General features: G+C 41.9%; 1 protein-coding gene and 1 pseudogene across 4 annotated transcripts; one reads left to right on the top strand and one right to left on the bottom strand.

Annotated features, from left to right (window-relative positions):
* Positions 1–1,853: 1,853 nt before the first annotated feature.
* Positions 1,854–21,914, top strand: SARS1 (seryl-tRNA synthetase 1). 4 transcript variants are annotated; one of them, XM_036916657.2, is made up of 12 exons: positions 1,854–2,069; positions 9,031–9,101; positions 13,137–13,217; positions 14,158–14,316; positions 15,287–15,430; positions 16,192–16,347; positions 18,731–18,952; positions 19,533–19,662; positions 19,929–20,086; positions 20,336–20,407; positions 20,783–20,912; positions 21,491–21,914. In XM_036916657.2, the coding sequence occupies exons 1-12, from the start codon at positions 1,934–1,936 to the stop codon at positions 21,646–21,648; spliced, it is 1,617 nt and encodes a 538-aa protein (XP_036772552.2). In that variant the 5' UTR covers positions 1,854–1,933; the 3' UTR covers positions 21,649–21,914. The 4 variants fall into 4 exon arrangements, with proteins under 4 accessions (XP_036772552.2, XP_036772551.2, XP_036772554.2 ...); XM_036916656.2 differs by having other exon boundaries at positions 14,131–14,316; XM_036916659.2 differs by lacking the exon at positions 20,336–20,407.
* Positions 4,308–8,221, bottom strand: LOC118927945 (40S ribosomal protein S3a-like; annotated as a pseudogene).
* Positions 21,915–22,406: the final 492 nt, after the last annotated feature.

The following is a 22,406-nucleotide window of genomic DNA, read 5'->3' as shown; positions in this document are numbered from 1 at the left end:
TCATACAGAAGATAAAGGGGCTGGCCTAGCTGCTTTTTCAGTTGGGGGTTCTTGAGCCCCTGAGTCCTCATACGCAGCATGCAAAACTATTCTCAGTATTAAAAGCTAACAGAAATAACACATCCAAAAGTTATATGGCTTCATACCATCACTCCATAACTTAAGTACTATATTGATTTGCATTAGCTTCTGGTAGGAGTTACTCAGTGTAGTAATGCTGGTTATTTCCTGCTGATCATAAATTCTAATTGGCAGCCATAAATATCTGATTAATAAGAAGGGAAAGTGAAGTATTAAAAAAATCATGTTTGTTAGACAAAAATATTCTAGTACACAGAGGACAGGGATGAGAAGATTAGGAATTGTTAGGTTAGCAGATAGCTAAGATTCATCTCCAGCTCTAAAAATCTTATGATTCTAAGCTAATGAATGAAGTAGGTTATTATGTTAATTTGTTATACTTATTACATAACACAAGCATTTTAAAGGAAGATGTTCCTAATCTATGATAAGACTAATGGTGGAAATTCCTAAGGAAATTTGGAGAGGCCTGAATTTTAAGGTCTTCCTTCTAATCATACTGACGACCTCCTTAAATGATTGGCCTAGTGGCCTTCCTCCCCTAGGCCTGGGCCCCAGTGCAGCCACAGGAGCAGCCATCTGTAGCAGGTAGTACACTGACATGAAAGCAGTCAGCACCCATCACAGACCTTGCCCTCAGAAAGTTTCAGGGAACCCAAAGCTTTGAATACAGTCTTCTTACATGTTTCCTTTAGAAACTGCAGCTCCCTACACTTCCTCTCTAATGGTTTTAAATTCAGCATCCTAGGCAAGCTGAACTTGGTGCTGCAAACCCAGACAACCCCCTTTTCTAAGCCTCCCTCTGGATCTCTATTTGTCAGCTTCACAAGTCATTAAACCTGTCCTACAACTGAGAGTTGATTCAGCAGAGGCTTTTTAAGGAGTAAGGACAGCAATGTCATATTTTCATCATAGGAGCCCATGCAAGTGGCATAAGACGGAGGTCTTGGACACCTTTGGGGCACTGGGAGTGGGGTCCCAAAGGCTCTGTAAGGTGGAAGGCTGAGGGGAACAGAATGCCTATTCCCAAATGTTCCAAGTAATACTTGTTTTCAGGGAGATTCTTTGATAATTTTGGCTCCAATCAGCAGCCAGACTATTTCTCTGTGAAAGCCTGAACTTATAAAATGAAATGAAGTTATAAAATGAAAATCTGATGAAATATTTGTTCGAGGAGTTTCAAATAGACCTAAGACAAGACCTCAGTACCTTGTACTGCCCTCAGATCTGCTATTTTCCCCTTGGGAGAGTCTCCTCACATTAACCCTAGCTCTATGAGAATCCTCACCATATCCCAGCTCTAAGGAGAGCAGGAATCTTCAGTGGAGGTAACCCAGGGGGCTACATTGTGTAGCCATATTCTTGTCTCAAGATGGAGAAGAGAAAGGAGGTTCAGGGAGAGGATCCAGTCTTAGGATCCATGCTTGTAAGATGGAAACTAGCATCTTTTGGAGGTGCCAGCTTCCAAGCTGGTGGGCATCATATTGGCAGGCCTCACCTAACTTGAAATATGCCCTTTAACATACGGCGGTAACCTAGACACTCATTTTTATGGGGCAATCGGGGCCCCTACAGAAGGAGGTCAGAGTTGGGGTGACAGCACAAAAGGGGGAACAATGTCGGCCAAGAGGGCCAGACCTGGACCCAGGCTGAGAAGCCCACGCCTACCCACTCCTCCCCGCGGCCCCGCCTCCAGCACAGCTGCTTCCAGCCGAGAGGGGACGCTTGCGTGCTAGGGCTGCGCCTGCGCGAGGAGGGCGGGTCAGGGCGCAGCGCAGGCGCAGTGCGTCGGTCACAGGCTGCTGTGGTAAGGTCCTCACTTCCATTTGGTCTTGGCCTGGGAGAAGGAAAGATGGTGCTGGATCTGGATTTGTTTCGTGTGGATAAAGGAGGGGATCCAGCCCTCATTCGAGAGACGCAGAAGAAGCGCTTTAAGGATCCGGGACTAGTGGATCAGCTGGTGAAGACAGACGGCGAGTGGCGACGATGTAAGTACCCGGACGCGCGGGATATCCCTCGGTCTTAATCCCAACTTCACCTCTCAGATAGCGTTACTACTTCTCAGGTCACAGCTCCCACCCATCGTCAGAGCTCCCCCCGCTCATCAGAGCGCCCCTCTCCCTCACGGTTGCGGTGTCTCAGGCCCGCTCTGTCTTTCCGAACACCCTGCGAGCCGGAACCGTCCTACTTTTTCCCTCCGCCGGAGCGGTGCACACGCCCTTCGTCATAGCGCATGCGCACCATGAGCTGTCAAGCCTACCTCAAGGGTAGCCGGAGGAATGCCGGAGCAGGAGGTTTGGGGGGGATTTCCCTTTCTCAACGCTTATCTTTGGTCGCCTCCAGTCTTTTTCTCATCTTCAGCAAAGCCAGAGTGGTCTCCCTCTTTTTTGATAGGATCAAAGGCTCCAGCCGGAGACCGAGTCAATCTGCAGCGCAGTAGATTCACTCACCCGTATTGGAAGCATTTTGGGACTTGGAGGCCGCTCCTGGCTAAAAACAGTGCCCCAGAGCTTTGGGGAAGGCCACCCCCGACCTGCGGGCGTACCCTTAAGAAGAAAAGGCTTATCTGTGGCAGATGAGACAGGGGAACAGGGGTGCGGTCAGGCAAGAAAAAAACTTGTAATTATTGAGGCTTGTTTAATTGTGATTTGTGGAAGCTTTCCGGAAAAGACATTGGAGGAGTTGGGCCAAACTTGGAACTGACCTTGGCATCTTTCATAAAGCTAAATAAAACTGTAGAACCTTCTGCCTATCAACCTCTGCCTCGATTAACTGTAGTAGTCACTGGCTGGCAGGATGCTGTCAAACACACGTGATTCATTTTGTCTGATGCAATAAGCCTGCAACCAGCCGAGAGCCAGGTGTATGACAGCACACTGCAATAGCAGTCGCTGTCCAAAACTGGTGGATTTCTATTAGAAAATTTTTATTTTCCTAAATTTATAGGGGTATTAGATATCAAGAGGATATTTGTTTCAGGTTGTCTGCTGATTCTGTAGTCTCAGTCACTCTAATGTGATAGTTTGTGAGATCCTACAATCTGATTCTCAATATGAAGTTTTGAATTGTAATGGAATTGAATGAAATGGAAGGAAAAAACTAGACTGGACACGGTTTTCCTGAACAGAAGTCAGAAGTATCACAAGATTTTTTTTTTGTATCAGAAGATTTTTGTATCAGTCTAGCCAATCTCCAGCTGCCAAATGACTTTGAATGTGTTAGCTAGTCTCTTGTGTATAATGTACACATCCACAGGAAGTTCTGTCCCTTACTTGATGAGTGGATGTGTGGTGAGGGGATGATTTCTTCAGGGACAAGGTTGTGTTTTATTTGTCTACATGACCCAGTAGCCAGAGCATACATATATGTACACTATATACATATACACATGTATACATGTAACCCCAGTACCTAGCACTGCACCTTGTCCTTGATAAGGGCTTGACAAAGCTTTGTTGAATTCATGAATATCTTCTGTGTTCAAGACAGTTTGCCCTTCTGTATGAAAAGCAGTTTTGTATAGTTTGTTTTCAACACATCTATTGATTTGATTCTCTTCTACCTGACATCCCTATGAATATTCTCTTTGCAACCAAAATGACTTAATGATTTTTACCAAGTCATTGGTTGTCCAAGGTGGACCTTGACAGATCTTGTATCAGGGTTCTTTTACATCTGAACCTCAGATCAGAGGTTAGGGTTCTTCTGTCATTGGCTGCAACTAGAATTTGTAACCCAGAGCTTTACTACGAGCTTAGATATGTTCCCTAACTGAGGAGCAGGCTCCACAAGGCCTCCCATTACACCTATACCTATTTGTCTGCCTGTAGACTTCCACCGTGCCACCAGGGCTCTACATGGAACACAGGAGTCAGATATAACTTGGAGTCATAGCACCACATTGGAGTTTACCACAACTCTTATAACTCCAAGAAAAGATTTCTTTTTTTAAAATCAGAGTAATAAGAATACACTTGGGCATATCATAAAAATTTGTCTCAACTACTTCCAAAATCACTAGATTTCCACACATCGTGAAATCTGCTGCTAATGATAGGAATTCTGTCCTCTCCCCAGAAGTGCCATCCTGAACGAGATTTCTTTTTACTATCAGTTGAAGTTATTTTCTCTTAACCTTTACTGCAGACGCCTAAACCAGGCCTTTATCATTGTGATACTTTCTAAAGGCTTTCAATTTCATCCCAATCTCACCTAGTCCAGGGCCACACCCAGGATGGGTGCTCTTTTTGGAATGCAGATCTCGTCATTTTACTTCAGGCTTGTCTTGCAGTGACGTTCCTTCTTTAACTGAGAGAAATACAATGTGAGCCCATATGAAACTGTCAATTTTATGGTAGCCACTTTAAAAAGGAAAGAAAGAGAGGAAATTAATTTTAGTAAGATATTTTATTTCACCCAAAATATCCAAAGATTTTATTTTCAACATGTAATCAATAAAAAGACTTAATGAGATATTTTACATTATTTTTCTTTTTTTCAAGTCTTTGAAATCCAGTGTGTATTTTATACTTACAGGACATCTTGATTCGGGCTCACCATGTTTCAACTGCTCAAAAGCCACATGAGGTTAATGGCTACCAAATCAGACAGTGTAGCCTGAAAGCATAAAAATCCAAATATCTTAGCACACTTTAAAGTCCCACATGGCTTCCTTGCCTCATCTTCTACCACTCTCCCACATATGCCTTTCACTCTTTATTCTACGCTTGTTACATTGCTTGTATACACTTTCACATGTCCATGACTGTTGCCTCTTGGAATATTCCTTATCAAGGTGCTGCCCCCACTCCCATCAGCTAAACCAGCTCTGCTGCCGTAGCACTACCTCATCTGTTGAGCGCTCTCCATAAATTATCTCATATATTTCTGTTGTGGCATTCATACTTTTTTTTTTTTTACAAATACATTTTTTTAATTTGACACCATTAAAGCCTGAATTTTAAACAGATTCTTGGAGTGGTGGCTCATATCCATCAGCTTGTACAGCTTTAGCACCTGTCTCATCCCCAGTAGCTTTTCCAGACCTACTGCCTTCACCATGAAGCTCCATGAGTTTTCCCAGCTCAAACTTGGGCTTCTTCCACATTTTTACTTTTTTAACAAAGACATAATGGAGCAGATAAATAGCTTGGCAAGCCTTTTCTGTCTTCTTCCACGCTATCTGGAATCACTTTATTGACCACTTCTTTCAAGTCATTTGTCTGCACTTCTTGGGCCATGATTTCCATCATCTTCTGGATTTGGTGGACCTGTTGATGCTGAGCATGAGAGGTCTTCGGATTCAATCACTATAGTTTTTAGTAAAACCAACACAGAATAGATGAAGCAAATAATCATTAGTAGTCTTGACATCAACATAAGCTTCAATCATGGTCTGCCATTTTCTGACCATGGAGCACATTTTGTCATGGGTCAGATCTATGCCATGGAAATTAGGCAGTTTTTACCCTGAAAATCCTCAGTAATTAGCTTGAATTTTCTAAAGGCAACTTCATCATTCTGCAGGTCAGCAAGACTCACTTCAAAAAGACAACGCTTGAGGCCATCAAATGTAATTTTGATTCCTTTCATTTCTTGTAACTAGTGTTTTTCTGATATTATATTGAACATGGCTGGTGCTTTCACATCATACCAATCTTGCTTAGAATATAGATCAATCACTTTCTTCTTGGCTCCCTTTTTGCCATTTTTCATAAGGCACTTGTTCTTACTGACCATCATGGTGCTGCTCAGAAAGCCAAAAGGCCATTTTTATATACAGCATTTTAAAACTTATTTTTTACTGTATTCAGTAAAGTGCACAAATCTTAATGTGCAGTTTGATGAATTTTACAAACCTACACACCCCTGTAACCACCACCCAGATCAAGATCTATGACATTTGCAGTACCCCAGCTGGCTCTTTTATACCCCTTCCCAGTCACTTTCCCCCTCCAAAAATAACAGTATTCTACCTCTATCACCATAAATTACTCTGGCCTGATTTTGAACTTCAGGTAAATGGACTTGTATAGTATGTACTTTTGTATGTGGCTTTCTTCTCTTAAAATTACATCTGTAAGGATCTTCTATCTTGGTTCTTTTTTTCCTTGCTGTCTAGTACCCCATTATGTAAATCTGCCAATCATTTCTATTGCTGGATATTTGGATTGTTACCAGTTAGAGGGGATTATGAACAAGTTGCCATGAACATTGTTACATGTGTGTGTGTCTTTTGGTAGCTATAAGCACCCATTTCTGTTGGGTCTATCAGGAGTGAAATGGCTGGGTCATAGGGTAAGAAAATGTTTAGATTTAGTAAATAGGACCAGTTTTCCAAAGTGGCTGTAGCAATTGATACTCCCACTGGCAATACAAGAATTCCAGTTGCTCTAAGTCTTTGTCCTTGATATTGGCAGTCCTTTTAATTTTAGCCATTCTGGTGGACATACAGTGGTATGTCATTGTGGTTTTAATTTCCATTTTCCTGATGACTAAAGATTTTGAGCATCTTTTCATATGTTTGTTAGTGTTTGGCTAGCCTGTTTTGAGATGTGTCTGTTCAAGCCTGTTGACCAGTTTTTTTTATTATTGCCTTCTTATTCATATGTAGGAATTATTTATCCATTCTGAATACAAGCTCTTGTCAGGTACATAAATTGCAGGTATTTTCTCCCAGCTGGTGACTTGCCTCTTCACTCTTTCAGTCTTTTAAGGAACAGAAGTTCTTCATTTTAATGAATCTAGTTTATTGATCTTTTCTTTGTGATTTGTGCTTCCTGTGTTCTGTTTGGGATATCTTTTAATATTCCAAAGTCCTGAAGAGATTCTCTAGTTTTTTTCTAGAAGTTCTCTTACATTACCTTTCACATTTAGGTAGATGATTCATCTCACATTGATTGTGGTATGTGATGTGAGAAAGGGATCCAAGTTCTTTTTTTTTCTCATGTGGATACCCAATTGCTCATGATGAAACAGAATAAAATAGAAGGGAACTTCCTTAATCTGATCATCACTATTTATTTTTAAAAACCCATAGATAACATTATTCTTAATGATGAAGTAATGAATGCCTTCCCCCTGAGGTTGGGAACAAGACTAAGATGTCTTTCACCACTTCTGATCCACATCATGCTAGAGGTTCTAGACAGTATGATATAAGGCAAGAAATAGAATTAAAAGATTGAAGCAGAGTATGGTAATGAACGGTAACCACAGACTTACTGTGGTGATCATTTCACTATACATACAAATATCAAATCATTATTTTGTACATCTGAAGACAATATAATGTGATTTTTTTTTAGTAAGGCTTCACATTGTGAAAAACATTGTGGGTGATATGTTAATTATACCTCAATAATAAAAAAAAGATTGAAGCAAGTACTGTCACTATTTGCAGATAATTGTGTGTGCAGAATCTGAACTATTAAAATTAAGTAAGTTTAGCAAGATTGCTGTGTGTAACATGCAGAATCAATGATATTTCTGTATATAAGTAACAAAAAGCATCTAATACCTAGAATATATATAATACATGATGTTCAAAATCCCCATACTGGAAACTACATAATAATGCTGAGAAAAATTAAAGATAGTGAGGGGATATGCTGTATTCATTGACTGAAGCATTCGGCATATATTGTTTTTTAACTGTATTATCTTCTTTTGTGTCCTAGCATCTAGCGTGGTGTTTTCTTTTATATTCCCAACACTTAGCACAGGGCCTTGCAAACAGGAGGAACTAAATAAAATTTCTTGAAAACTTTCTATTTCAAAATAGCTACAGATTTACAGGAAGTTGCAAAAATAGTACAAGGAATAGTTGTACCCTTCACCCAATCTTACCCAATGATAACAGTTCAACATAACTGGTGCAATATCAGAACCAAGAAATTGGCATTGCTACAATCCACAAACTTTGTTTAGATTTTATCAGTTTTATATGCACTCTGTGTGTGTGTGTGTGTGTGTGTGTGTGTGTGTGTGTGTATTCATGTAACCCTTGCCACCCTCAAGGTACAGAGCTATTTCACCACCACAGTGATCCCTTGGTAGTCTAGTCCCTTTCCCTTCTCTTCTCTACCCCCTGGCACCCACTAATCTGCTCTCCATCTCTGCAGTCAATAGGAATAAATGAATGGGAAAATAGATGTATCATTGTGCTAAAGTTTAGTTTAAATTTAGTTAAGTTAAAGTTTAGCAAAATGCTAAAAAATAGCTTTGTCTAGGTGCTATCTCATTTCTAGTCATCATCTGTCAAAAGCTTGATTTTTACTATATGGCTCCTAAAAGCTTAGATTCAAGAGGTCCAGCTTGTGCTAATCCAGTTAGACTGATGAACCATACCATTATGTTAATTTAGACCAGAATACCTGTGTAGGCCGATTAGTGCACTGTCTTCCCCAAAAGAAACAGAAGTTTAAGAAACTAAATTATTTTCAAGACTGCCAAATGAGCACTGTGTAAGAGCAAAGGCAATATCGTTAACCATTTCTAGCATAGGGATGTAGCAACCAGGTTCATGGAAACAGAAACATGACTGCCCTCTTTCTACATTCTGGTACATACCACATAGCTTCTATGAATGAATTTTAAGATAATTCAATAGTTTCTGTAAATGAATTTTAAGATAATTGAGCAGGTTATAGTTAACTTGAGTATTTTCCCAGCTTTCTCAGATGTCTCACTCTACAGTGGCACAATGCAGGTTATGCTACTGTTAAATTTCAGTCTCTTTTCCATATCACCAAATACTGGGGAAACCTATTATAGTCACTATTGTATGCCATAAATTTGGGGCTCTGAAGCTATAAAATTCATGAAGCACATCCTTTAGCTGCCAGCATTTTGCCCTTGGACTGAAATCAGTCCTAAGGAGCCGTGATTAGGAGAGGTGTATACCCAGGTGCTCATATTTGGTATATTCTTGGGTTCCTTATTCTTCAGGCAGATTTCGGGCAGACAACTTGAACAAGCTGAAGAACCTATGCAGCAAGACAATTGGAGAGAAAATGAAGGTAAGAGAACTGAGTAACAGCCTTAAGAGCTTGAACAGAGGTATTTAATTTTATTCTTAGTTAATATATAATTCCTAACTTAATGTCCAATTCTCTGGGATACTGAATTTCTTACCAGAGAGGGAAATTACTGTAAGAAGAAATGAAGGAGGGGGAAACAGGAACTAAGAGGCACTTTCAGGGATTGGTGAGCCTATCATATGTCTTTGTATATGCCTTAGTCCTTTCAGGCTGCTCTAACCATGTACCATAGACTGGGTGCCTTATATGATGAGAGGAATTTATTTCTCATGGTTCTGGAGGCTGGGAAGTCCAAGGTCAGGGTGCCATCAGAGTCTGTGTTTGGTGAGGGCCCACTTCCTGGTGCATAGACAGCCGTCTTCTCCTTGTATCCTCACATGGCAGAGGGACAAGGGAGCTCTCCTGGGTCTTTTATAAAGGCGCTTCTCCCATTGATGAGGACTCTGCCTGCATGACCTAACGCACTCTGAAAGGCGCCACCTGCAAGTACCATCACAATGGGGATTAGGGCTTCAAAATACGGATTTTGGGGGAGAGACAGACATTCAGTCTGTCATAAGATTCTTGCCACACTAGTCATTCGTTGTCTATTTTGTTCTTATAATAATAATAATAATATAAATTACACCAGTAATCTTTCCCAGTTATTTCTTGAGCTCAACCTACAGTGGCAGAAAAGCTTTGGTATGGCAGATTTCAGATTCTTTGTCCTAGTGTCGTCGTGCTGGCCCTGTTGGCTATCAGGTTAACCTTTGAGTTTCAGTTTTCTGGTCTGTGAAATGACCAGAATGGTCATTTGTAGAACAAAATAGTCCTATGATGGTCACCTATAGAACAAAATTGTGAGATTAATTTTTTTAATGTAGAGAACCTGGCACAATGCTTAGAACATCATAGCTACTCAGCAATTGCAAGTTAACAACAGATGGCAAGTCGTTACTGGCCTTCATCCAAAAAGTTGCTCCTATGCTTGAAGAATGTTAAGTTTCAGCTGGGCCTTGCTTTGATATCCAGAATAGTTCATGTTTTTACTCTTGCTTCAAACATACCCTTTTGGCCCCTTAATCACTTTTAAAAAATATATATTAAATCCACCCTACAGTCTATCTCATTTTTAAATCGTAAACCTGTAAACTAAACCAAAAAAATTATAAGATTTTGGAACCTGAGTCAGTAAAGAGCCTAACAAAAAGATTCCCTTGAGATTCCAGCATCTTAAACTTCATGATTGACTGTATCCTTCTCTTTAGTAGTATTTTGTTAACACTTTTAGCTTGTGACTTACTGTAGAAATTGATATTGATAACCATATGGCTTTCTTCCTATGGACTCATTCGTAATCATTTGTGTGTCAGAGGCCCCATAATTAGGTAATTCCCATGTATACTTCTACTTGTGTGTTCTTTGGGGCATATATACAGAGAGTGCCAGCCAAGTGTTTTTCAAAGCAAAAAGATGGAAGTAAGTGTTCCTCTGCAGCAGCCTTCGCAGAGCCCTGTACTGCCAGCCCTGTGAGGAGTGTCCTCTCTTGCTGTCCATTGTAATGGAACTGGCTGGGCTTTCATCTGTTCAGCACTTGAAAGTATTCAGAAGCCTTTCTTACACATCTCATTTTGTTTTAGTTGCAAACCTGGATTGTAGATAGTAGTCTGTCAGCCCTTTTAAAAGGGTAAAGGAATATGCTTAGGAAATTAAGGGGCTTGACTAAAATGATGCCTTAAGTTAGCTGCAGAGCCAGAACTTGAACTCAGAATTTGAATTTGCTGCCCTGGGGGATTATCAGATAGGAAGGGGGCCCCAGCTATCTTGTCTCCCGAATGAATCTTGAGATTTAGGCTTTTTTTTTTCTATCTCTGTAGTATATCCTTGTTCTTATCAAGACACATTCTAATGTTTTCAGACTTGTTCAACTTCTAAAGATGGTTGTGCTTGAGTCACTAAAGGGTGTGAGTTGGGTTATAGTTAGACTCCTGACTTCTCACTTTGGTGTTCGAGACTGTAGAGAGCCTAACGGATGTCTATACTTTACCCTTAGAGGAAGATTTAGCCCTTTCTCATGATTATGTGGGCTGGGAGCTTGTATAAACATAATGGCCTGTTGTTATAAGTGTAGACTTTTGAAAGATCTTTAGGATATTGCCCATGATTTCTACACATTTTATTTATACTTGTAAAGCAGAGCCTGAATCTTCTCAACTTATTTTTTTTTGCTGGGGTCTTATATGTCTTGTATATATCTTGTTATAATGGCCTTTGATAATTTTTTTTAACTCCTTTTAACTTAGGAAGAATATGACTTTTAAAATTATCTTCCCCATGGCTCTGGGCAAAGATGAGCAATGTTGATTTGGCAGAATATGATAAAGAAAGGTGAGGAGAGAAAATGAAGGAGAAAAAAATTAGGCCTGGGTACACCCCTGCCATTTTGCCAAGTTGCATTGATTGATCTAAACTTAGTTCCAGATTTTGAGACTTTTGTCCTAAAAAAGTTTGTTTTCTCTGCTCCCTAATATTCTCTCATCCCATCCATTTTTTCCCCTTGACCTGTGTGCTCAGTGCTGGGTTGTTCTAGCAGGTAGGTGGGAAGTCACAAATTCACACATAGGCTTCTGCCCAGCACTGGCTCCTGAGCAGGCCTGAGCATTTTCACACATTCTAGGTGCCCAGAATTATTCTGCCTCCAGGGAAGACATTCTTCTTTTCAAGTTCCAGATGATGTCAGCCCTGTGGTCCTGATGGGTTAATGATCTGCCTGGGATAAAAAAACTAGAAAGTGGTGGGACAGGGGCTTGAAACTTTGACTTCTCACTTGCAATTTTTTTTTATTTATTTATTTATTTTTTTATTTTTATTTTTTTATTTTAATAATTATTTTTTATTGAAGGGTAGTTGACACACAGTATTACATTACATGAGTTTCAAGTGTACAACACAGTGGTAGAACATTTATATACATAATTCTAGGTTCCAGCTATCACCCTACCAGGCTGTTACAATATCTTGACTATATTCCTTATGCTATACATTACATCCCGGTTACTAATTTATTTTACCATTGGAAGTCTGTCCTTTTTTTTTTTTTTTTTTTTTTTTTTGTGAGGGCATCTCTCATATTTATTGATCAAATGGTTGTTAACGACAATAAAATTCTGTATAGGGGAGTCAATGCTCAATGCACAATCATTATTCCACCCCAAGCCTAATTTTTGTCAGTCTCCAATCTTCTGAGGCATAACAAACAAGTTTTTACATGTAGAACAAATTCTTACATAATGAATAAGTTACATAGTGAACAGTACAAGGGCAGTCATCACAGAAACTTTCGGTTTTGCTCATGCATTATGAACTATAAACAGTCAGTTCAAATATGAATACTCATTTGGTTTTTATACTTGATTTATATGTGGATACCACATTTCTCTCTTTATTATTATTATTTTTAATAAAATGCTGAAGTGGTAGGTAGATACAAGATAAAGGTAGAAAACATAGTTTAGTGTTGTAAGAGAGCACATGTAGATGATCAGGTGTGTGCCTGTAGACTATGTGTTAATCCAAGCTAGACCAGGGCAATAAAACATCCACGTATGCAGAAGATTTCTCTCAGAACGGGGGGGTGAGGTTCTAAGCCTCACCTCTGTTGATCCCCAATTTCTCACCTGATGGCCCCCCTGCGACTGTGCCTGTCTTAGGTTGTTCCTCCCTTGAGGAATCTTACCCGTCTCTGGCTAACCAGTCATCTTCCGGGGCCATACAGGGAAATGTGAAGTTGGTAAGTGAGAGAGAAGCCTTATTGTTTGAAAAAGTTAGCTTTTTACTTCTTTGCATATTTATGCCCTGTGGCTTCTATGCCCAGCCTCACTTGCAATTTTTTAGTTTTTCTCCCATGTGTTACATCTTTTAGAGACAGTTATGTAGAAAGTTCTGTGATTAGTTTATGATACATTAATTTGGTGTGCACTTATAAAACTATGTCAGAAATTTTCTTTACTGGTGTGTGTTTTTTTCCTGCAGAAAAAAGAGCCAGTGGGGAATGAGGAATCCATTCCAGAGGATGTATTAAATCTTGATGACCTCACTATAAACACTTTAGCTGTAAGTTATTGTCCTTTTCTAGGTTGGGGCTTCAACTCTTTTATCTTAACTTGATTCCTAGACAAGCAAGTGTTGATTCTCTGCTCCACGCAGCGTTGTGACATTCTTGAATATCTGCAGCTGGGAAATGTCCCCATCCACTCTTGTTATACTCTATACTTGAGTAGTTATTAGACAGCAAAGAGAGAGAGAGACAGATGGAGTGGAAAAGTCACGGGTAGGAAGAAGAGAAAGAAGGAACTGAACTATGTCGTTGAGAATTCCATTTTCACAAAGTCAAGGAGTTTTTCAATTTACTGAAATTCAGTAAATATTCACTACTAAGGGCATAGAGCAGTAGTTTTCAAATTTTTTAGTCGCCAAACCCTTTCTTAAAACCCGTAAACACAAAAGCATAGCAAGAGCATAAATGCAAAAAAAAGCGAAGTTGCTATGCCTGGAGGTTTGGGGTGCTATGCCTGTCCAGCCCTGACTGCTGAGGGTTCCCCCAGGAAATCAGAGTACAGTTTGAAACACCTGCAATAAGGAACACAAAGAAAGCTTAAGACATAGTCTCTTGCTCCTAATAAACTTACAATCTTCCTAGAGAACAGTTAAATGTAGCATATAACAGAGAGCAAAATTGGTCTAATCAGGAAGATAAAAAAGTGCCAGTTAAGGGAAAGAGCTCTCTCAGAATTACAGTATTAAAGCTCCTGAGATACACATATAGGAAGAGAAGAGCGGCCAGAATTGGTCCATCTCGGTCTTAGGTACTTCAAAAGAAAATACCAATAGATTTGAAGGGCAAGTCTATATATATCCCTGTGTGAAAGACATCTCAGTTCTTTGAAAGCCTTCATTGTCAGTTTTTAAGATGCTCTCACAGGGTTAGAGGAAGAGAACTCGCTGTCCTGAACTCGCTGTGACCCAGGTGTGGGCCTGGCCTGTTCATCTGCAGAACCTGAAAGTCTCACAAATCAAAAAAGTCCGACTCCTCATCGACGAAGCCATCCTAAAGTGTGATGCTGAGCGGGTAAAGCTGGAAGCAGAGCGGTTTGAGCACCTCCGAGAGATAGGGAACCTTCTGCACCCCTCTGTGCCCATCAGTAATGATGAGGTAGGCGCTGGTGCATGGCAGGTGGCCACCAGGCTTGGCTCCTGGTTGCAAAGGGTCAGAGTGGGAAGAGGGCAGTGGAACACTGGAACTCTCTGAGGAATAGGTCTTGTGGCAGAAGTAGGCTCTTTGTATATTCGCTGTGTCCACCCAGTTGAGAATTTAAGAGTCAGATCTTTGCCTGATTGGGAAGTAGTGGAGACAGCAGGTAGGAGGAGACGACTGGCACAGAAATCTCTTCTAAATTGGGCTGCTGTTCTCCACTGCCTGTTGCCCAGGGTAGCAGCAGTCTTGTGGGAGGGATCTGCTAAATCAACCTCCCCCCTCACCCACACCCTGCGGAGAAGCTGCAGGTTGAAGGGAAATCTGCATGATAAAAGTTCCCTGTTGAGTGGGAGCTTCCCCTGCACAAAGCTGCTCAGAGCCCAGCCTTTGTTCCTTGACACCCCAGCCATGGCTGGGCCCATCTGTGCCTCTCTCATTCATTCCCTGGTGAACAACGTTAAACTCACTGTAGGCTGGGGTGACAGACTCAGGAGGTCAGGGCCCTGAACCCTCCCTGCTGTGCACCCCCCCCCACCCCCCCGACCAATGAGAGCCTGGAAAAAAAAATTACATTCTCCTCTGCACCCCAGGAGATGTTGATTGTCTAGGGGAGGGTGGTCCTTGTGTAGGATTTTCAAGGAGTCATTTAAAAGGGTAAAACAAATGAATGATTATGGCAGATCTTTTAGAAAATTCTGATTTCAGTTCCATGGCTAGAATCACCTGTGGGAATTTGTAAATTATTATTTCTCTAATGAGCACAAATCCTCTAGCAAATTCCCTTCTCTGTAATCTCTACACACAGTGATAAAAACCTGGTGTTTGACTTAAGCAATGGCTTCACAAAGCTCTAGAATAGGATTTAGAATGATAGACGTTGTAGAATTCAGAGATCGTACATCTTTCTCTTCTGGTCTTGCCTCCTTAGGATGCAGACAACAAAGTAGAGAGGATTTGGGGTGATTGTACAGTCAGGAAGAAGTACTCTCATGTGGACCTGGTGGTGATGGTAGATGGCTTTGAAGGCGAAAAGGGGGCCGTGGTGGCTGGGAGTCGAGGGTACTTCCTCAAGGTAAGAAACAGGAATCAGTGGGGATGGGTTTATAAAAAAGCAACTAAAAAAATATGTGCAGAAAACATAACCTACTTAAGAGGCCCACAAATCCACCACTTGAACTTGCCTTCTACTGCAGACTTTATGGCAATTAGATGCAATTCTCTTTCTAAAGCAGGAGATTGCTCATCAGGAGTCCCTAGAACAAAAGCCACCAAGTAATCCTTCATAATTTATATATGTTTTGCTGACTGAATCTGAACAGTCTCTGCCTTTAAGCAGCTTGGTGTAATTGAACAGTCGGACAAGTAACAGAGTCAGAACCCACTGTGATAAGTGTTGTGGTGTGAGTGGGCCCAGAGTGCTATGAGAATGGTTGTCAAGAGTAGCTGGGGCAGAGGGCAGGTAAATTCAGGGAAGGCTTCCAGAAGGATGTGGTAAAGTAATCTTGGAAATAGTATACATATGTACATATATATAGGTATGCTGTACACATACAAATGAGTCCAGTGTTTTAAGAATTAGTACAGGAAAACTCTCCTATATACCCTGGGTGAAAAATCCTTTTCTCTTGCTTCGGTATCTTAAAGAGAATTCTCTTTACAGAGTGCTGAGATAATATGCTGAGCATTGGTATTAAGAAAGAACCTCCTGAGTCAGTGTTAGGGTTCACAGTCTTTGCTGGCCTCCTTTGTGCCCCCAGTTGCCTGAGTAAATTCCAGCAGCTGGCCATGATGGTAACAGAGCCCAATCACAGTGTTGTGTCTCTGCTCCTCTAGGGGGTCCTGGTATTCCTGGAGCAGGCGCTCATCCAGTATGCCCTTCGCACCTTGGGAAGTCGGGGCTATACCCCCATTTACACTCCCTTTTTCATGAGGAAGGAGGTCATGCAGGAAGTGGCCCAGCTCAGCCAGTTTGATGAAGAACTTTATAAGGTGAGTAGCCTGGGGCAGTGTAGCACAGTAATTTCCTAAATCACAAAGTTTAACTTCAAAGATACAAATCAGTGCTATCCAGTAGAACTTCCTGTAATTGTGGAAGTGTTCTGTATCTTGGCTGTTGAGCACTTAAAATGTGTCTAGTATAACTGAGGAAGTAAAATTTCTATTAATTTAAATTTAAATAACCACATGTGCAGACATAGAGTACAGACCTGGAGGCTCCTTTATCTTTCCCACATAATCCATAGGATGTGTCTGAATTGAGCATATTTTAACACCACAAGCTTAGAAAGAAGCACATTTACTGAGTGCTTGGGCAAAAGGAAATTATAGATGTGATGACATCCTGCTGCTCCTGACCTTAGGCTGGAAGCTTCCATAGGGCACACTTCCATGCTTCCCTCAGGCTGGATGTGGCTTCCAGTTTGTGGCTCTTTCTCAACAGTGACCATCTCAGGAAGAACCATGGGATTCAAATTGAGGTTCACAAGGTCATTCTGATCAGCTGGCTGTAACACCATCTGAAGCACCCAGTCTGTACCCAGCACTCAAAGAGTTTCTAGGGTGTCTCTGCCCATCACAGCAGAGTCCACTTCTCACTTATCCCTCCCCATCAGGACTGTTTTGTCAGAAAGGAGCAAGTTTGTTCTTACTGGTTATTAACTTTTAAGACCCATGTAGGGGAGGAGTTAAAACAACAGCTCCTGGGACCATGTGATTTATCTTATGTAGATAAATGAGTTCAATAATTGGAACCTTCTTCCCACTGGGTCCTTTTGATGAGTTCAAAGTTATGTTTTCATTCAAGGCACAGAGGGAAACAACGATATCTCTAAACCCTGAGCTAATGTTAATATAACCTTGGTTCTCTCTCTCTCTCTCTCTTCCTTTCTCTCTCCTAAAGAGGAGAGGACTCTGTTCATGTATCATCTGAAACCTGTTTTATCTTACCTCTTTTTTCTCATCTCAGCCCCAAGTTTGAATAATCACTAACAGAATCTGAGAAGGATGCCCTGCAGGTAACACCAGGGAGAAGCTTATGCAGAAGATTATGAGACATCCTAGGTAGCAGGTGCTCCCGGGGTTTCCCACTTTCTCCATCTCTTATCTAAATGCTTCTTGGAACCATAGGCAGGTAGCATCAGAGTGCTCAAAAGTAAGGAATTTTGGCTGACACTTCTTGCCTAATAACCTAAGTTTATTAATTCTCTGGAGCAGCACTGTCCAATAGATGTTTCTGCAGTTATAGAAATGTTCTGTATGTGTTCCATCCAGTATGGTAGGCACCAGCCATATGTGGCTGTTAAACACTTGAAATATGGCTTGTGCACACCAAAGAACTAAATTTTAATTTAATTTAAATAGTTGTTACATGGCTAGTGGCTATATTGTATTGGAGTGCACAGCTCTAGAGTTTTTCTGAATTGTATGTGAATAGCCCACAAGGAGCTCAGTTCCCACTGTCATTAACAAGGTAGTTTTCCAGGTTCCCAAACACTGGCCTAGCTTCTTCCCCCTACTTTTTAAAAAATTAAAGTAGTACCATATGACAGAAAATTTATAATTATATGGCAGGGAGAAATCATCTTTTTTCCCATGACTTAATACAATTGTCATTTTTAATATTCTTTTGGCAGCTTTTTTCATATATACATCATTTGCTTACACTTCTAACCACAATGTATATAGATTGCCTTTTTACTTAGCATATCAAAAGCATTTCCCAGTGTTACTACATGGTCTTCATTACCACCATTTCTTAGTGGTTATATGATAGTACATGGCCCAGATGTAGGGTAGCCAGTTCTTACCGTTGAGTATTTAGAGGGCTTCCTTTTTTGCCGTCAATAAGTAATCTTATGATGAACTTCATCCTGCCTATACCTTTTCTGCTTTTGTATTTCTTTCTTCAGATGAACACCAGAGTGGTTCTTTAAGGATCACAACCCTAGACTAATGCATGAGCACCAAGAAAGCAGAGAGACTGTGTCTCCTTTTGCCTCGCGTTGGTGAAAAGGACTTGGCACTTAGTAAATGCCTCACAAACATTTGTTGAGTCGATTAATTTATATTGCTACCAGTTCAGGTTTTATTGCACCCCTGCCATTATACATACTTTATGAATGTTTATTATTAGGTAAGTAAAAAACATTACCAGAATATTTTATCTTTCTGTTTGCATTTCTTTGATCTCTATAGGGAACCCCATTTTGGACTGACCCATTCCCTCTCTTGTCTTTTTAGCATCCCCTTCTCAACTCCTAGGAAGGGATTAAAGAAAATTTCTCTTGTCCTGTCACTTGAATCTGCCCTGTAGTACTAGCCGAGGGCCTCCTCCTTTACTCTTATCTAGTAAAGGTCCCTCCTCCTCCTCCAGGTGATCGGCAAAGGCAGCGAAAAGTCTGATGACAATTCCTATGATGAAAAATACCTGATTGCCACCTCAGAGCAGCCCATTGCTGCTCTACACCGGGACGAGTGGCTACGGCCAGAGGATTTGCCAATCAAATACGCCGGCCTCTCCACCTGCTTTCGCCAAGAGGTGGGCTCCCATGGCCGTGACACCCGTGGCATCTTTCGAGTCCATCAGTTTGAGAAGGTGAGTAGGTGGTGGGTCAGGGTAAGGAATAGGACCCTTCTATCCATTTCTCCAGGGTGGGTAGAGGAGAGACAGAATTGGTGTAGCTCAGGCCCACCCTGGCCCATCTTTCCTCTTGTCACCTCCATCTGTGTTTCTGGGGAAGAGCCTGAGAAGCACATGGTGGAGTGTCTGTGAGCCCAGACTCTGGAACCAGGCAGCCTGAGTCCAGATGCCAACTCCACCACTTAGGAGCTGTGTAAGCTTGGACAAATTGCTTAACCTCTGCGCTCAGTTCCTCCGCTGTAAAAAGAGGATAATGATACCACCTACCTCATTAGGCCTTCTGTGAGGATGAAACTCACTAGTGCATGTAGAATACTTTGGACTGTACCTGGTGCATATGCGGACAGATTTCTGCTTCACATTTCTTGTTGCCATTGCAGTCCAGGTCAGCGCTGATCTCTTGCCAGGTCTCAGCCCTGCCTCACTCCTGGTGGTGTAGGAATAGGTCTTCACTGCAAGGATTGGTCTTCACTTCAGTGCTTTAGTTTATTCACCCTGTCCCGTGGTCACTGTCTCCTTGGGTCCCTCTTTGCAGATTGAACAGTTTATCTACTCATCACCACATGACAACAATTCATGGGAGATGTTTGAAGAGATGATCACCACCGCAGAGGAGTTCTACCAGTCTTTGGAGATCCCTTACCACATTGTGAATATTGTCTCAGGTATCGGCCGCCTTTCTACATTCCACAAACACTACCTTCACCAAAGAAGCTCCCACACAAAGAAATAGCTCACAATCCAATTCATTGTCCACATTAATTAAAATTTCACACCCTTGTCACTTGGGAATGTTTGATGATAAGAATATCTAGGAGTGATTTCACTTCTAGAGATAGGATGTGAATTAAAAAATTCTTTGGGTCCACTAAAGTTTAGCCTTCTGAAATACCATCCCTCCTTCATGAATTCCAGGGGTTTTTCCTTGCAGGTTCTTTGAATCATGCTGCCAGTAAGAAGCTTGACCTGGAGGCCTGGTTTCCCGGCTCTGGAGCCTTCCGTGAGTTAGTCTCCTGTTCTAACTGCACGGACTACCAGGCTCGCCGGCTCCGGATTCGATATGGGAAGACCAAGAAGATGATGGACAAGGTAGCTGGCCCCTAGGGAGGTGGGAAGCAGAACTTTCAATGCAAAGTAGATCCACCTTATTTCTCAGTCCTCAGAGTACATTATTTTCCAGCATCATGGGAAAATCTGAGCTTTTCAGTCTAAACCAAAAAAGGAATCTGAAAATGACCTCTATCTAATCAGGACTGAGTCCTTTCAATCTAAAAACCTGAATCTAGCTCTATTCTACAAGGTAATTCTAGCTTTTCTCTTTTTGATCTGTAACTCCAGATGAGGAATAATCCCCATTTGTCTACACAGAACAAGTTGGAGGCAGTGTCTTCCCACTTCTCACCCAAGAAGGTCTGGGTTGTAAACTTATCTCTTCAAACCCAATTTTCAGGCCCTGATTTTTTCCAAGTCAGGCACTTAGAAGGGTGTTAAAAGAAGAGGCTACCATGGTAGTTTTTCCCTTCCCTCAAAGGGCCCAACTCTCCTCTAAATACTGGAACCTACCACTTACCTCACTCATGGAGACATGAGGAATCTTCCTGGAGTTACCTGATAGCAAATAAATACCAAATAATTCAAGTTCAGAATAAGTGATAGTGGATAGAACCCATGATTGTGATTTGCATGGTAGCAAACTGGGGGGTCTGGCTGATTGGGTGGTTTCTGGTCAGTGAGACTGGCTGAGGGTTGAGCTTAACTGCCTTCTCTGGGGACCAATGTTCCCAGGTGGAGTTTGTCCATATGCTCAATGCAACAATGTGTGCCACCACTCGCACCATCTGCGCCATCTTGGAAAACCACCAGACGGAGAAGGGCATTATAGTACCTGAGAAATTGAAAGAGTTCATGCCGCCTGGTAAGACTCCCAGCCCATCTCCCCCACTTCCCTGTCTTCACATCCTTTTGACTAGCAAGCCCCTTTCAGAATGTACCAGGTTTTCTTGTTTAGACTCTCCAAAACTCTGCCTGTCCTCTAGTGTGGGGCGTTGGAGGGGGCAAGTTTGAGAAAGTAGCCCGTACAGGTATGATAATCTATTTAAGTGTAGCCAAAGTTCAGACTAGGGAAGAAAAGAATAAACGGAACCAGTTCCCATTGTGGGTGCCCCAAAGGAATTGCTGTTATTTACGATTCTTACCCAGAGGTCCTTGGGCTTCAACTCCTGGCAGAGAGCCTGAGAAGCACATGGTGGAGTGGCTGTGAGCCCAGACTCTAGCATCAGACTGCCTGAGTCCAAATGCCGACTCCACCACTTAGGAGCTGTGTATTCTTGAACAAGTTGCTTAACCTCTCTGTGCTCAGTTCCTCCCCTGTGAAAAGAGGGTGATACCAGCTACTTCATAGAGCTTTCTGTGAGGATTAAGTTAGTTAACATGTGTAAAATACTTAAACTATACCTGGCTTGGTAGGTCACTTGGCTGGCTCTTCCCTTCCAGATCTCCAAGAACTGATCCCTTTTGTGAAGCCTGCACCCATTGACCAGGAGCCATCAAAGAAGCAGAAGAAGCAGCATGAGGGCAGCAAAAAGAAAGCGGCAGCAGGAGATGTTGCCCTGGAGAGTCGGCTACAGAACCTGGAGGTCACCGATTCCTGAACATTCCTTCCTCCCAGCTCACCAGGCTGTCGTTTCTGTCAGCTGGGATCTTAGGTCCTGCCCAGGGCAGGGAAGCCAAGCACCCATTCATTGCCCACCCCATCTGACTGCATTGCTGCGAGGGGAACCGTCTGCCACGTACAATGTGATCTTCCTGTCTCTCGCATGGGCATAGGACCCAATCGCTGATGACTGATGAAACCATGTAATAAAGCATCCCTGGGGGAGGCTAAGACCTCAGTCGTCTGCCTGGGGTTTGAACCCTGTCTCTGACAGTTCTCCCTGGAACATACTCACTTCTACTTTTCCTTCTAAATAAGACTGTTCCCTTTAGCAAGTCAGAGAATCTTTAAGGTAGGTGAAGGCAGGGGTAGACTCAGTAAAGGCTCAGAGGGAAGGTGAAAACTTTGAGTTGTAGACACACAGGCTTGCAGAGCCAGGGTCCTCCTTTGTAAATTTGCTTTTACCTAAAAGCAGTTAGGTAGGGCTAGCTAAGAGAGCAAGCCTCTTGATAGAGGAAGCCTAATAGCACTTCTGTTCCCTTGAGAGGGCTCCATGGATAGAGGGAGGCTGTGAGACCTCAGGGTAGATGAGGCTATATTCAATCCAAAAAGCCCCCAGAGTCAAGAGCACAGGCCTTGTTAACAGCTGCTTTTGTCCTCAGTCATCCCAAATGGGAGACCAGCCACATCGCAGCCATCCAAGGGATTGATGCAGCCAGCAAGGCAGAGGGGTAGCGAGGAAGAATGTTTTCATCC

This window comes from Manis pentadactyla, chromosome 4 (genome assembly GCF_030020395.1).
Source record: "Manis pentadactyla isolate mManPen7 chromosome 4, mManPen7.hap1, whole genome shotgun sequence".
In the NCBI taxonomy this organism is placed as follows: Eukaryota; Metazoa; Chordata; class Mammalia; order Pholidota; family Manidae; genus Manis; species Manis pentadactyla.
This window is presented reverse-complemented; position numbering and strand designations above follow the sequence as displayed.

What these genes read in the sequence shown, in the direction of transcription:
- SARS1 (XM_036916656.2), top strand. Translation starts at nt 1,934, where the DNA reads ATGGTGCTGGATCTGGATTTGTTTCGTGTGGATAAAGGAGGGGATCCA. An exon ending in CATTGTGAATATTGTCTCAG is followed by an intron (nt 19,663 to 19,928) that starts GTATCGGCCGCC and finishes TTTTCCTTGCAG; the next exon opens with GTTCTTTGAATCATGCTGCC. An exon ending in CCCACTTCTCACCCAAGAAG is followed by an intron (nt 20,408 to 20,782) that starts GTCTGGGTTGTA and finishes CAATGTTCCCAG; the next exon opens with GTGGAGTTTGTCCATATGCT.